Below are 14,117 nucleotides of genomic sequence, written 5' to 3' on the forward strand. Positions count from 1 at the left end.
GTGCATAGTAATTGCTCCACATAAAAGCCTCCACCTATGGCAATGACAATCCTTTTAACCGTTTCCCCCAAAGCAATGCGAAACTGAAAAACGATGAGTTATTCTGTCTATGATTGAAAACATATCAGCGGGATGTCAAGCTTTGTTATTTGATTATGTTGAGGTCAGAAAGCAAGTAACCACCGAGTAAACAAATAAAAAAAACTGTTTGAAATTTATTGACACAATAGTGATTATAAGTTCTCCTGAACACAAACAAGAAACCCAATATAAAGGTCTACCTACGTCAATTATATGAAACATCCTGTAAATCAGAAGGCTTAGTCTAGAAGAAGGGGGGGGCACTATTATTAAAACCACACAGAAATTATATAAATACCAATACATCCCTAATGCTTTAAGTCAAACATTTTGTTCCTACTAAAGTAGCCCCCTGCCTCAAGTACCAAACCTATATTTTATGAATCACCATGCGGGGTTAGTGACGACTTTGGAAATGTAACAATAGTTCATTTTAGCACATAATATATTGAGTATGTGCTAAAAATAAAAACAGAAAACTGTTTAATCTGTCAAAAATAGTGTTTTTTATCATCACCTAAACTTTAGGCAGTATAATTTACAAGAAAATTTAGAAAAAGACATATTGAAGCAAGTATTCTGAAGTGCAAAGGCAAAAGCATCAAAAGGACGGGGGGGGGGGGTTACAATATTAGGAAGAATATGACATCTTATTCTTTACTACAAGGAACAAATAGAGAATCCTAATAAAAATACTGAAATTATATGAATACAAACATAACCCTTAATGCCTTTTCTGCCCATTATTTCACTACCACAGCGTATTTCACCAAAAATGTTAATGGCAATCTAGCTTGGTATAATATTAAAATGACAACTAGACATTACATTCTTTATATTTTTGCACCCGTAAACTACAATCCATATCCTACAACTGGAGGAATTTTTATGTGACATGGACTAATAATCACAAAGATATGAGCATTTTTTTCTTTTGATTCCATTCAAGTGTTGCGAATCAAAGGCCTCTTTATTCACGCTCAGCCACGGGTATAAGTCTGCAGTGATTTTTTTTTGTTCAAGACTTGGGGATGACCTATTTATTCAACCATGTGATGAATAGATGACATCATGGATTACAAACAAATATATTTTAATTCATTTCTCTGTAGTTATCCTTCAGTTGGCCTCCAATCCTTCAAAGGAAATATATAAATAAATGAATAAATAAATAAATAGTGAATAAGGAGGTGATTGGACTTTGTGCTTTATTCAATGTAACACCGAAACTTGGATTGAAAGGTTTGCTCATCAGTCCTGAAAGAAGGCTCATATCTCATAAAATTCAAGTCAGTTGTATAAAACAAATGCTGGTTCACGATAATACAATTATGTACCATATTATTTGGCAATTATCACTTTATACTCATTCTATTTTCTTTGTGGGACACGCTGTACAGTAACCCCCTGCCCCCCTTTGAGGAGAAGCATCTGGTGATGGTTGTGGTGGAGGTAGTTGTAGTAGTGGTGGCAATGATGATGATGATAATGATGATATTGACAATGGTGATGGTGTTGATGATAATCTGATGATGATAATGGTGGTGTTATTGGTGAGGATGGAGACAGTGGTGATAATAATGATGTCAATGATCTAATGATGACAACGACGATGTTAATGATGATGAAGATGCTGATGATTATGATGATGCTGATGATGGAGATGGTGCATGATGACGATGATGATGACGATGGTGATGTTTATAATGGTGTTGATGATGGTGATGGTGGTGTTGATTTGATGATATCGATGCACTATTTTGTAAATATTTCAAACCTAGCATCTTATTTAGCACCAGCATAACTAACAATAGCTGTTAATGATTATCAATGAATTTACTATTATATTCTTTTTAAAGGCGGTTTTAATTAGTCATGTACCTAAATTAAAGTCAATGCACTCATATTAGTCCGTTCGTATCATCATGTTCAAACATCGACGTTGAGATGTCTCGCTGGCTCTGCGAACGGAGCCTCCCATTTCACGATGAATACCCCAGTCGCTTTAGGTTTCCAGCTATAGAACGTTCCCCAGTAAGATCACTACAATACTTTGCCATCTCCTCGCAGCCAACCTTATCTTTTAAGAGGTGTCTAAGAGCAGGTTTCTCCTCCTCCAAGCACCGCTCCACGATGGCCTTGGCAACCTTCTCCGCGCTTGACTTCTTCGATACCTTCATCATCCGATGCATGTGTTCTAGATGACGGCGGTCTATTTCGTCGATTTCGTCGTCGTTCAGCATCTCCCTCACGCATGCACATACATGATCATCCATTCTGGTAGCAACACGAGCAGGCTCCACCAGACAAATCCTGAGTGAAATCGAATAATGGTGATATTAGAAGCGTCAAAATGTATAAAAGCACGACCTCATTTTGGTTCAGCCCACCCTCCCCATGCAGTAACTGCAAAAAGAGCAACTTATCTTCTCGGACCCTACCACATTGCTTCACCCTGCTATGTACATGCCCCGTGACCATTGTTTATCTTGGAAATGGATAAGCGAAATCTATAATTAATCTTGAGTAAAATATGAAGCACTGAGCATAATAATTCCCCACCTCCAAAAAGCCATGAAACGGTGTGTTGGATCAGATGATGGAGCGTCCGTCTCACAACCGGGAGGTTGGTGGCTAGATCCCCGGCCGTCGATATGGCGCTGCACAGTGGCTGCCGAGCCCACGATCAATTGGGCAAAAAATAATTTTCGGAGTATTTCTATTTCAGATTTCATTTCGAACAATAAAATATGGATTTTCTTTGTTTTTTTTTTCATTTTGGAGGGCCCTAGCCCTGCCCTAATTTAGAGAAATGGCCAAGTCTGGTTATCTACTGCTGCCAGCTGGAGCGAAAATTGTCAAATCTCTACTCAGTTTTAAATGACATTCTGATATAAATTAAATATACCATTATACAGACTTTTTGTGTATTTTCAGGGAGAGACCTAGCTTGTCAATATTGGCCAGAAGTATCTTTATATCATTTGATTGAAATAGGCCTACCCACCGAATATCAAATGGCCTCAAGCCAGCAGCCAGAGATTCGAAAAACCCTTCGATTGCAAACTTGGTCGCACAATAAAAGTCGCAGTATGGTCGACCTGGAGAGAGAAATAGAAGGGGAGGGGGTGGGAGAATAGCAATGATTATGACATCTTTATCTTGTTCAATTTACGTCGTTGGAAATTAGCTAATGACACATCTTGTATGTTCTTTGAAGCAGAAGAAACTTTTTTTCATATCATGTCAGAATGTAATCCTGTTGCAAATTTTTGGATAAAGATAAAGAATTCTTTGCAATTTATGTTTAAATTAAAATTCTTATTAACGAAACGACGTTGTTCATTGAATATTTGTACAGTATGCAATATACAAATCCTATTTCATGTATAGGATGCAAGGAAGAGCTTTTAATATATATTAAATTTGGTATGAGTTCAAGAACGAAATACTTTTTATGTAAAAGAGCAATTTAAATACAACATTCATTTAATTCAAATGTTCAAAGAGCTTTTAACCCGATAGAGAAATTTCATCTTTATTACATTTTAGATTAAATAGTAAATGTTTACTGCATGTTTATATGTAACTTGTTTTGTAACTCTACATGCACTGTATCTCGAAAGAAATTGTTAAAATGAGAAAGGAATATCAAGAATACTTGATACAAAAATACAAAAATCTTGTTCATTATTATTTTGTCCATTCTTCAAGATTTCGGAATGGGGGGGGGGGGGGGGATGTTCAGGCGCAGATTCGTGACATCACTCACAAACTCACAACATCTCTTCTTCGGATAACTGATCATTGAGATTGAGAGCACTTGACAATAATTCCTTCTCCATAAATTGCATGTAGACTTTATGGTTGATGCCACTGCCTGAGCATGGTTCCGGTAATATCTCCACTTCAAACGGCAAATGGTGAATATCAATGGGACTTTATCAGAGGATGCTCTCTTGAAGTACGGTGTCCGGCAATGTTCTGTCCTCAGGCCGCTACTCTTCACTCTGTACACTGCACCTCTTGGGGGAAATTGCGCGTCATCATGGATTGCAAGTTCATTTCTATGCGGATGATACGCAATTATATGTGACCTTCGATTCAAGAGTGAGAGATGATGAGGATTATGCTATTTCACTTCCTACCTGCCTGACAGAAATTCGGCAATAAATGGTAATTAATTTTGTACAGCTGAATGATGTCAAGACTGAATATTTAGTCTTTCCTTTACCACGTATGCGAAACAAGATTGTTCCACAGAATCTTCTAATTGGCAGTGTGTATGTCCCTCAATCAATGAATGCTCGTAATCTGGGTGTCTTCTCCGTACAGTGTTTGGAGATTGACAAGCATATTTCCAAGCTATGCCAAGCGACCTACCACGAGCTATGAAATATATCGGCTGTAAGATCGCTACTTACTCATTCTACAGCAGAAAGCCTAATTCATTCCTTAATCACCTCCATGATTGACTTCTGTAACAGTCTGCTTGCTGGTCTTTCTTCCACCATGCTGAACAGACTCCAGAGCGTACATAATGTTGCTGCTCGCCTGCTGACAGGTGCGGAGAAATATGGCAACGTCACCCCTGTTCTCACAGAGTTCCACTGGCTACCAATTAGGTACAGGATCGAATTCAAAATCCTTCTCCTGACTTTCAAGACTTTTCATAGTTTAGCTCCAGGTTATGTGTCTTCCCTGATAGAGCAACACCGTCTACGTCCTGGTTTGCGCTCATCTGGTACTGGTGTCTCTCTTCATGTATCCATCACATACCTAAATGGAGACATTTTCATCTAATGCTCCACGCCTCTGGAACTACCTTCCTTCTTCACTACGTGAAATTATCAACATTGAACTGGCGCAATATAAATGCTGTGGATCATCATCACCATCAGCATCACCATCATCACCACCACCACCACCATCATCATCATCATCTTCATCACAATATGAAGGACATTTGATCCTCCCCCCAAAAAACGACAGGCAAATACAAAGGGAAAAATCAACAGAAAGGTCATCACTCCCAATGATGGCAATTTGGGGTTCTCCTCCTTTGTCTCTATTTTTTGTTTCAGTTTTACTGGGTGCTTCCGCACCTTCCCCGGATCCGCGCCTTGGATTCTTTTTTGTTGTTGGTTGATTGGCATAATGGCATTCGCCCAAATCGAAAGAGGGACTTTACCTTGCTTGGCGAGACTGCTTGTAACAGCAATAATCTTCCCTGCTCTCCTTTCTTTCATGTGCGGCAGGACAGCTTGTGTGAGTCTCATAGCCCCCATCACATTAACACTGAACATTAGGTCAATCTTTTCCCTCGGCATCTGCTCCGGAATTCCGAGGAAGATCACTCCAGCGACGTTTACTATTGATATGATAAAAGAAATGCATATTAAAATTGCAATGCTAATTTAGAGTGCTGATATACATGTACCATTATATTTGGCATTAAGATTTTAAATCACCAAGATATGAAATTATAATTGGTGCAGTGTCGAAAATCTGTTTATCCGACGGTCAATCGGATCGGGTCGCCCTTGCCAATAAACCGTCTCTGTGGTCTAGTGGTTAAGGCACCGGCGTTCCAAGCTGTGAGCCTGGTTTCGATTCCCGGCAGAGTCATTCGTTCGGCATCACCATTTTCTTCAAAAAGGCAGACAGCTCTGGGGAACCTTGTTTTATGCTACGCCTACCTTCATCAATTTCTTTCACAAAATATGTAAAAGAGTTGTCAAAGCTGTTATACATGTATATTTTCTCTCTCTCTCTCACACACACACCCATTGTAACATACCTTTCGTAAACAAAAAAATCTAACATGAGAACAAGTACGTATTTAAAGATTTGGAAAAGGTGGAAGTACATGTGATGGCCCTCAGATTATTAGGCAGTATATTCCACGGTACAGGTGCTGCTGACTGAAAGGCATGATCACCAAATGAACATGTTTTAGACGTTGGTACAGTTAAGAAATTCTGGCTAGAAGAGCAGAGATTTCTTTGTGGGACATATTCAGTAATCAGATCATACAGCTAGTACAATGGGGTCTTACTAACTAATGTTTTATGACATATTGCTAGAATCTTGAATCTTTAGAGTCCGTTAACTTTGTTAATGATATTGTATAATAAGGTTCCTTCATGATGAATGCTCATATTTTGCTCTTGGTGTGACATTTATAGCAGATCATCATGATCACCATGCATGAAAAAACTACATACCTGTACTTCAAACCTCGGATCATTATGGCTCGGGCCTGATACTCTGATCATTCACCGATGAATATTCGTACCAATAGAACATAATTAGAATAATAATATAAGAAAAAACAACATAAACCAACAACAATTAAAGAACTCACTCAAAACATCGATCCGCCCATGAGTTTTAATGACATTGTCCACCACGGAATATATATTTTCGTCATCCGTCACGTCCAAAACTTTGATGAAAACTGTTTTATCAAGGGCGTCGCCCACGGCAGTCATTAGCTCCGCCCTTTCCGAAATCGAAATTACCGTTGCGATGACGATGTATCGGTGATCGTTGTCGAGAGCGAGACGAGTGGCAGAGGCGAGCCCGATACCCGAGGAGCAGCCTGTTATGAGAACGATTTGAGGCGCCATGTTTGGGGCTAACACTAAAGCATTTCATATAAATTCAGAATGAAAAAAAAAAAAAGAATTGAATAAGTAAGCCTTTGAATGGGTGAGGTCAACGGTACTGCTACCGCTACATTGGTGATTCAACGGACTACTGATCAGCCAATGACCCGGGGGGCCACTTCCATTCACGAGTGGATACCATGCGCGACCATGAGATCTCAAAAAGCACCCTAAACACGTATTTTCCATATTCTGAAAATGCACCCCTTAACAAGTATTGGCGTGTGAAACCCTACCCTTAACAAGTATTGAAAACAAAACGATATAATACTATTGGCAAGTATTCCCTGAATTAAACTCCTAAACAAGTACAGCGATATTTCAATGTTATGTCACGGACGTCGGCCGTCGGTTTTACTTTGACCTACACCATTGGGTTTAGTACAGCCCAACTCGCGCAAATCGTACTCTAATTGACCCCTGGGGCAAAAGTTACATCCTTTATAAAACATTTTAGTCTTTATTTTTCATACCCTCGCTTTCCTAGCGAAATAGATACCCTTCTTTCATTATTTTAGTGTTTTTGACACCCTTATTACTTGAAAAAAACATCCTTTGTACGTTTTTTTGGTCGCGCATGGTACCAACTCGTCAGTATAAGTGGTAGTCCATCTCCTGGACTGTTGTTATTTGGTACGATACGACTACCAAACACATAACACACTACATCCCCAGAACACGCATACACACATCCCCTGAATAGTCACATTTTTTTCGGGGAAAGTGAATCAGTGGGTTAAGTGAATCAGTGGGTTAGGTGAATCAGTGGGTTAGGCGAATCACTGGGGGTAAGTGAATCAGTGGAGGGCGTGTGTGCATGTCTTGGTTATGTGTGCGCGCGGGGGTATCGGTACGGTCCGATAGGGTTTGCCCCTTTGGATTGCCCAATCAATAAAAATCGTCCAGGACGTGGACTATGTAAGTGGCCCCCCGGGGCCAATGATAATACCCAATGATATAATATCGAGCGGTTTACAATGGTTTCATTAACGCAAGCACCATGGGTATGGCGGGCCAAGTGTCCGCCAGTAAATTCTGTCAATTCACGGCATTCCGTACACAAAATATGTTGTTATTCAGACGAAAATAATTTCCTAATGACGGCATCCAATCGCGTAGCCAGGATTTGAATTTGGAGGAGGCGGTAAGTGCACGCGAAGCGTGTCAACACTTACAGAGCGCGTGAAGCGCGCTCCCTGGGGGGGGGGGGGGGGGGTGCAGGGAGAGGTGAGTTTCCCCCCTCGTGGAGCTCGAAGTTTTCGATAACTCATCAAATTCAAATCAAAAGAAGGCGTATCTTGCGTCTCTAGTACCCTTATCAACTCGAATATTGACTCGCTATGATAAAAAAAAAATGTTTTCAAAATGAATTATGAACGCCCCCAAATGGGAAAAGATCGGAGAACTTGAAATAATTCTTCTTACCATGCGAAGCGCAGAAGATTAAAACGTTTTATAAAAATAGAGAACATAAAGGATATAATGCCTACCTTCACATCAGATTTGATTGTAAAAGTGTATCCACATTAATTTTCGTTAACTCAAGTCGCAAAACAGAGTAGAAGACGAGTATATACAAGAAGGAAATACGCCCTTTTCCTCCCGCGAATGGCGATGAAGCTCTGAATATCAAAAAATTATTTTAACCTGTTCTAATTTTGATATTTCTTAGATTATGTATAACTCGATTAAGAAGAAAAACGAGCTTAAAATGTGAAAGGGATGATGCAAGCTAGAAGAGGGACCTTTCCTTTCCTGTGCTCGTGAAGCACAGAAACCTCTGTGATTTATTTTGGAAGAAAAGCAATTGTGTAATTTCGATAATATTATTAAGCGCTTCCTTTTGATCAAGAAACTTCAGTGATATTCAAAATTTCAAATCAATGGCGCAAAACAAGACATGGATGTGCAGCGATACAGAATAAAGTTTAATATCGTACATACTTTTGCATATAGCATGTATAGCACGGCATGAAGTTAATGCCTCGCCCTTTGAGCAAATACTTTGCCAAATATTTCTTGCTGAAAAGCGGAAGAAATAGCACATTGGGGACTCGGGGAGTGACGGTAATGTTTACCCACACCGAACAGGAGAGCCAAAATGTTCATACTCTTTACACCAATGTATAATTTATAGTTTCTGGCAAGAATATACGATTCCCACAGCCGGAAAGGGGGAAAACGGAGCCTAGAAAAAATGTGGGAAACAAAAGGGAATGGCAATTTTGTATGAAGAGAGAGGTTTTTATCATTTTGACCAAAAAAGAAGGGGAAAAACACCAAAGCTATACCTTTCTTCCCTTTTCTTACTTTCGCTTTTTCCTTTCCTTTTTCTTCTGTTTATGAGCGTTTTAGGGGGGTGGGCGACCGCCCCCCACTCGCTACGCGCCTGCTTGACGCAGTTTTATTTCATATACAAAAGTTTATTTTGTCACACGAAATTAATTTTGACGAGACGAAATGTAATTGCGTCTACAAAATTCATTTCGTACCATACGAAATGAATTTTGCCATAATGAAATGTAATTTCGAGTTCAAAATAGGTGCGCCAAGTATGGGGCGCCATCTGTCCGCTGCTAAATTCCGTCCAATTCACGCCATTCCGTACACAAAATATGTTTTTATTCAGACGAAAATCATTTCGTCATGACGCAGTTTTATTTCGTGTACGAAATTTACTTTTTGTCACACGAAATCACTTTCGTCAAGACGAAATGTAATTGCGTCCACAAAATTTATTTATTTTTACGAAATTAATTTTGATCACATGGATGACTCGACACTACCTCGATGAAAGCTTTTCACCAACTATCAGTTTGCTATATAGTCAACGTTTCATCAGAAATAAAACGGATTACTCGAATCATTCATTAGACTGCCAATGATTCTTCTATCTACTAGTATTTTGAAAATCCCTTCCTCTTTCGTACTTTTTATAATCAACGATTTTATGCGACCATGGACCTATGAAGAGATGGGCATTCATCGCTTAGATAATGAATTCACTAACAGGTTACTGACCCCTGTTATATCAAGAAAATCGGTAAACTTGCCTACTTTGGTCCTATGATCGCTACCGTGAGAAGGGCCTAAAGCAGTTCGTGATTGGAACTTCATATTTCACAGATTGTATGCGTAGTTGATAACAATCACTTAAATCATGGAAAATCGATGTGCAGTGCTTGTTCCACGTGTTTTATTTGGGAAGATGTCTGCATATTTCAATATAGAGGCACATTTGTCATTGATTGTTTACCATTTAAAATTCAATATTCCAAAGTTTCTCCATGGTATTCCAGATATACGTGGCATATAACGTGCGACCGGAAGTGTCCGGATCGAATATCACAAAATATCGTCTGCTTCTCAAGTTTGCTGCTCCAAATATGAAGCATGTTGACTGAAAGGCACATGCTGAAACAGGGTATCAGTCAACAAAACTAAGACTGGCGAAACTGATCCGTCTATAAGTGATCAGATAAGTCTTGGTAGTCATGGTAATTGCTTTTGTCACAACACCTGTATGTTCTTATCAACGAACGTAGAGGGCAGCAACACACGACAGTGTTGCTTTTAGGAAGGTCCACTCCGCTCAGATTTTGTGACCACTTAAGCCCCGCCCATCACTCAGCGCACTTTTTTGGTAGATTGTAGAGTTGATTTTTTTTCGTTTGTTCAATTTTACTATTTTTTATGGATACTGAAAACTCCAAGAAATAATGTAAATATTCTTTAATAACTGTTCATTTATTTTTTGAAAAAAGTAAGACAAAACGTAATCATGATTCTTGTAGTTTGCACATCAATAAACATACATAGTCTGATGACATTGAATTACCTCTTTTCTGCTTAATTTCGCTGCCCCTACAAAGCTACACCAGCCAACACGAGAGCCAATACCTTGATCTTCTGGCATAGCCGCGCCGAAACTTCCGGGACACATCGGTGCGCGTACTGCGCAAATGCAATGCTGGCCGCACTAGCTGGACTGGCAGGATATCTAGACGCTATTCGACTTAGCCAGATATGGACTTGAACGATATGGACTTAATCTGTCATTGATGTGGCACTAACTGCCAGTTGCAACGATAAATGATCAAGGTTAGGATCCGAATTTTCCCCTACAGTGTAGATCGGAGTCTGAAAGTATAAAAGAATTAATCGATATCCACGAATCCGACCCAACTTGTTTGCAAGACATCAGGCAGAGCTCGAATACGGCCACCAGTCAAGCTCAAGCCCAGGTAAGTCCTAGTCTAAAGTTAGACCTAATTAACAGACCAAAATTATCTGGTCCAGTATCGAGCCATATATGTTTTGACGGGCCTTGACTTGTGAACTATCAAGAGACGAAGGTATATGTCACAGCTACTTTTTTCATTCCATAATTTCATCCTAATTTGTGCAATTAGCATGCACAAATACCAGCCAACCGTATCATACCTCCGCATCGACCGTACCGGCCGGCCGGGGCGCTGGCGCGGTCAGCCATGGCGCTTGCACTCAAGCGATGGCACTGTTGCTGGATTGTGTAGGCGCATTAATGTGGTGCAGCGAAACATAGATGAAGAATGTTCAACCTTACGTATATTTGTTATCATGTTGATATGCGAAAGTCATGAAATTGTTTTCACCACCACGTAATATTTTAGGAAAAATACAGAAATGAATATTGAATATTTTTATGCGTGATATTTGCTGTAAAAGTCTATCAAGTAAAAATGTTGAAAATGAGGAAAAAAAAAAAATCAACTCTTCAATTTACTAAAAAAGTGCGCTGAGTGAGGGGCGGAGCTTAATAGCGGTCACAAAATGAGCTTGACTAAATCGGGGTGAAATTAGCAGATTGGTTTATTTGATGGCATAATCAATCCTGTTTACTGAAGAATTAAAAAAACAAAAGACAATAATCTGGTAATATTTTTAATTTTGAAATGTGGTACATTTTTTGTCAATTGTTTTTATATTTTTCTATTTCTATTATTGGGATTTAGTCTTGTCATAATCTGTTATTTTACCTCTATTTTGTTATTAATCTCTGAATGTATCGCGTCGGTTCATGGTTTCGTTGGCATGCCTACCAAATTGTGTGCGCACTTCATTTGTAAGCGCGTATCGAGTGGACCTTCCTAAAAGCAACACTGTCGTGTGTTGCTGCCCTCTACGTTCGTTGGTTCTTATTAAAGATGTAAATAACTATCACTGGAGCAAAAAACTCGCGTTAATCGTCCATCTCTTAATAGGTCCATGATGTGACAAACACACAGCATAGATAATACTTTTGTCACGCACTGACAGACAGCAGACAATATTCCTAGCCAGACATGCCAAGGTCAACAGGAGGAATGAATTGGAATGTACAATGCTCATTGAACGTGATCTATCTGGAACCTCTTTTCATGATTTTTTTTTAATTTCCGCCTATTCCTCCATTCATGCCATACGATATAAGGTTCAACTGGCCCGCTCTCATGATTACAAACCGCCCTTTCACACGGTAAAGACAATCGTAATATAATTTATTTATTCATTTGTTTGTTTATTTATTTATTCATTGGTTTTTTTTATTCTATAGTGCAGGGTAGGCCTGTTCAGTTATGCAAAACTGCTTTCCAAAGGCGCCCTCCAGTTTAACAACTCAACATCATAGTAATTGAATGTATGCGACATATTATGAAGTAAAAACTGAATATATTATACAAATATAGAGTGAATCAACAATTATCATGGAATTATTACATCTACATCAAGTTATTCAGTGTAATAACATATTACAGAAAGAATTTAAATTATTTACAGTGTTTTTAATGCATGGAGAGAAGTGAATTTTTGTATATCACAAAAGACGGCAGCAAATTATTCAAAAGATTTTCCTTTTTAATCTTTAATCCGTCCATGGGCAGAGTACATGTATGTGAAGGGGACATTGTTCAGAATATCGTGTTTTATAATATACATTACGTTTGCAGATAAGGGGTCCCAGACAGACTGGGGCTAAGTCGTTTTGTATCTTGAAAGCAAGAACGCAATATTGTTATTTGATACGTTCCTCCACTATTTGCAATGCAATGGGGAGTAAGATAGTCCTTATTCAAAATTATTCGGATAAACCTATTCTTCAGTTTTTGTATCTTATTTTTGTTAGTTTTTAGCACAGCTTCCCCAAGATGTACAACAATAATCAATGTAAGGTAAAATCATGGTAATATATAAATTCTTAAGAATCCCAGGCGGAAGGAATTGTTTGATTCTCTTTACACAACCTATCGTACGAGATATTTTAACAAGATACTAAATACATGTTCTCCCCACGTCATGCCAGAGTCAAGTGCCATACCCAAGTATTTGATCAATTTTTTTAATGGGTTCATTTTTTACATTTTATCATTAAATCATCATTTTTTAATCTTTCCTATTACCATGATCTTTGTATTTTTGGATGCAAATACATACCGTTAAGGTTGAGCCAGTTACAGGAAACATCAAAATCACTTTGCAGAATGTTTTAACCTCCTTAGATAATACATCATGACAGAACAGAGCAGTATCCTCTGCATAAAGACACATTTTGGAATCAACATTCAAATTCAAGTTTTATATATCATTGATAAAAATACAAAATATTAATGGACCCAATATGGATCCCTGTGGGACACCATATCTAATGTTTACACTTTCACTGATACAATGATTTACTACGACAGACTGTCTCATGTCTGTTAAATATGCTTTCATCCAATCATATTCGTTACCCTTAATTCCACAATACTTCAGTTTTCCAAGAATGAAATTGTGTGGTAGAAAATCAGTCGCTTTACGTAAATCGAGGAAAATACCTCCAATCATTCGCCCCTGATCCATTTTATCAAACAAATAGTCTGTTATTTCATATGGACATGTAGTAGTAGAATGCAAAGGTCTAAAACCTGAGTGGGAACAGTTTGTTTTCATTCAAGTATTCAGAAAGTTGATTGTGGATTGCTCTTTCTAGTATTTTAGACAAAGCAGGTAGAACAGATATCGGTCTATAACTATCGACATCATATGATCCTCATTTATGTGTTTGAATAATTCTTGCCGTCTTTAAATCTCTTGGAATAGTACACGTTTGCAATGACACATTGTATAAATATACCAACAGCCAGTTTAAGAAGCTTGAGATGAATGCCATCTACTCCAACAGCCTTTGAAAAATAAATGTTTGACAATACCTTAAAACCTTTTTCGTTTCACTGAAATTAAATTCACGTTTGGGTAAAGATAATGTTTGTAAAGTACTTAATGCATCAACTGATGTATTATCCGTAGGAGTCTGCAATCTCAGTCCTACGTCATTATCCTACGTCATTAAGAACTTTGTTAAAA

The 14,117-nt window shown here is 38.5% G+C and overlaps 1 protein-coding gene across 1 annotated transcript; it reads right to left on the minus strand.

Annotated features, from left to right (window-relative positions):
* Positions 1 to 195: 195 nt before the first annotated feature.
* Positions 196 to 7,046, minus strand: LOC129281035 (retinol dehydrogenase 8-like). Its single transcript, XM_054917024.2, has 4 exons — positions 6,449 to 7,046; positions 5,273 to 5,452; positions 3,089 to 3,182; positions 196 to 2,394 (listed from the first exon to the last, which is right to left on the minus strand). Exons 1-4 carry the CDS (start codon positions 6,711 to 6,713, stop codon positions 2,064 to 2,066), a joined length of 870 nt encoding a protein of 289 aa, XP_054772999.2. The 5' UTR covers positions 6,714 to 7,046; the 3' UTR covers positions 196 to 2,063.
* Between the last annotated feature and the right edge of the window lie 7,071 nt (positions 7,047 to 14,117).

This window comes from Lytechinus pictus, chromosome 17 (assembly GCF_037042905.1).
Source record: "Lytechinus pictus isolate F3 Inbred chromosome 17, Lp3.0, whole genome shotgun sequence".
Classification (NCBI taxonomy): Eukaryota; Metazoa; Echinodermata; class Echinoidea; order Temnopleuroida; family Toxopneustidae; genus Lytechinus; species Lytechinus pictus.

Excerpts from the sequence above, each read along its gene's own strand:
- LOC129281035 (XM_054917024.2), bottom strand. The coding sequence starts at position 6,713 with ATGGCGCCTCAAATCGTTCTCATAACAGGCTGCTCCTCGGGTATCGGG. Across the intron at positions 3,183-5,272 it reads AAGCAGTCTCGCCAAGCAAG|GTCGACCATACTGCGACTTT; the intron begins GTAAAGTCCCTC and ends TTCTCTCTCCAG. Across the intron at positions 2,395-3,088 it reads TTGAGGCCATTTGATATTCG|GATTTGTCTGGTGGAGCCTG; the intron begins GTGGGTAGGCCT and ends GATTTCACTCAG.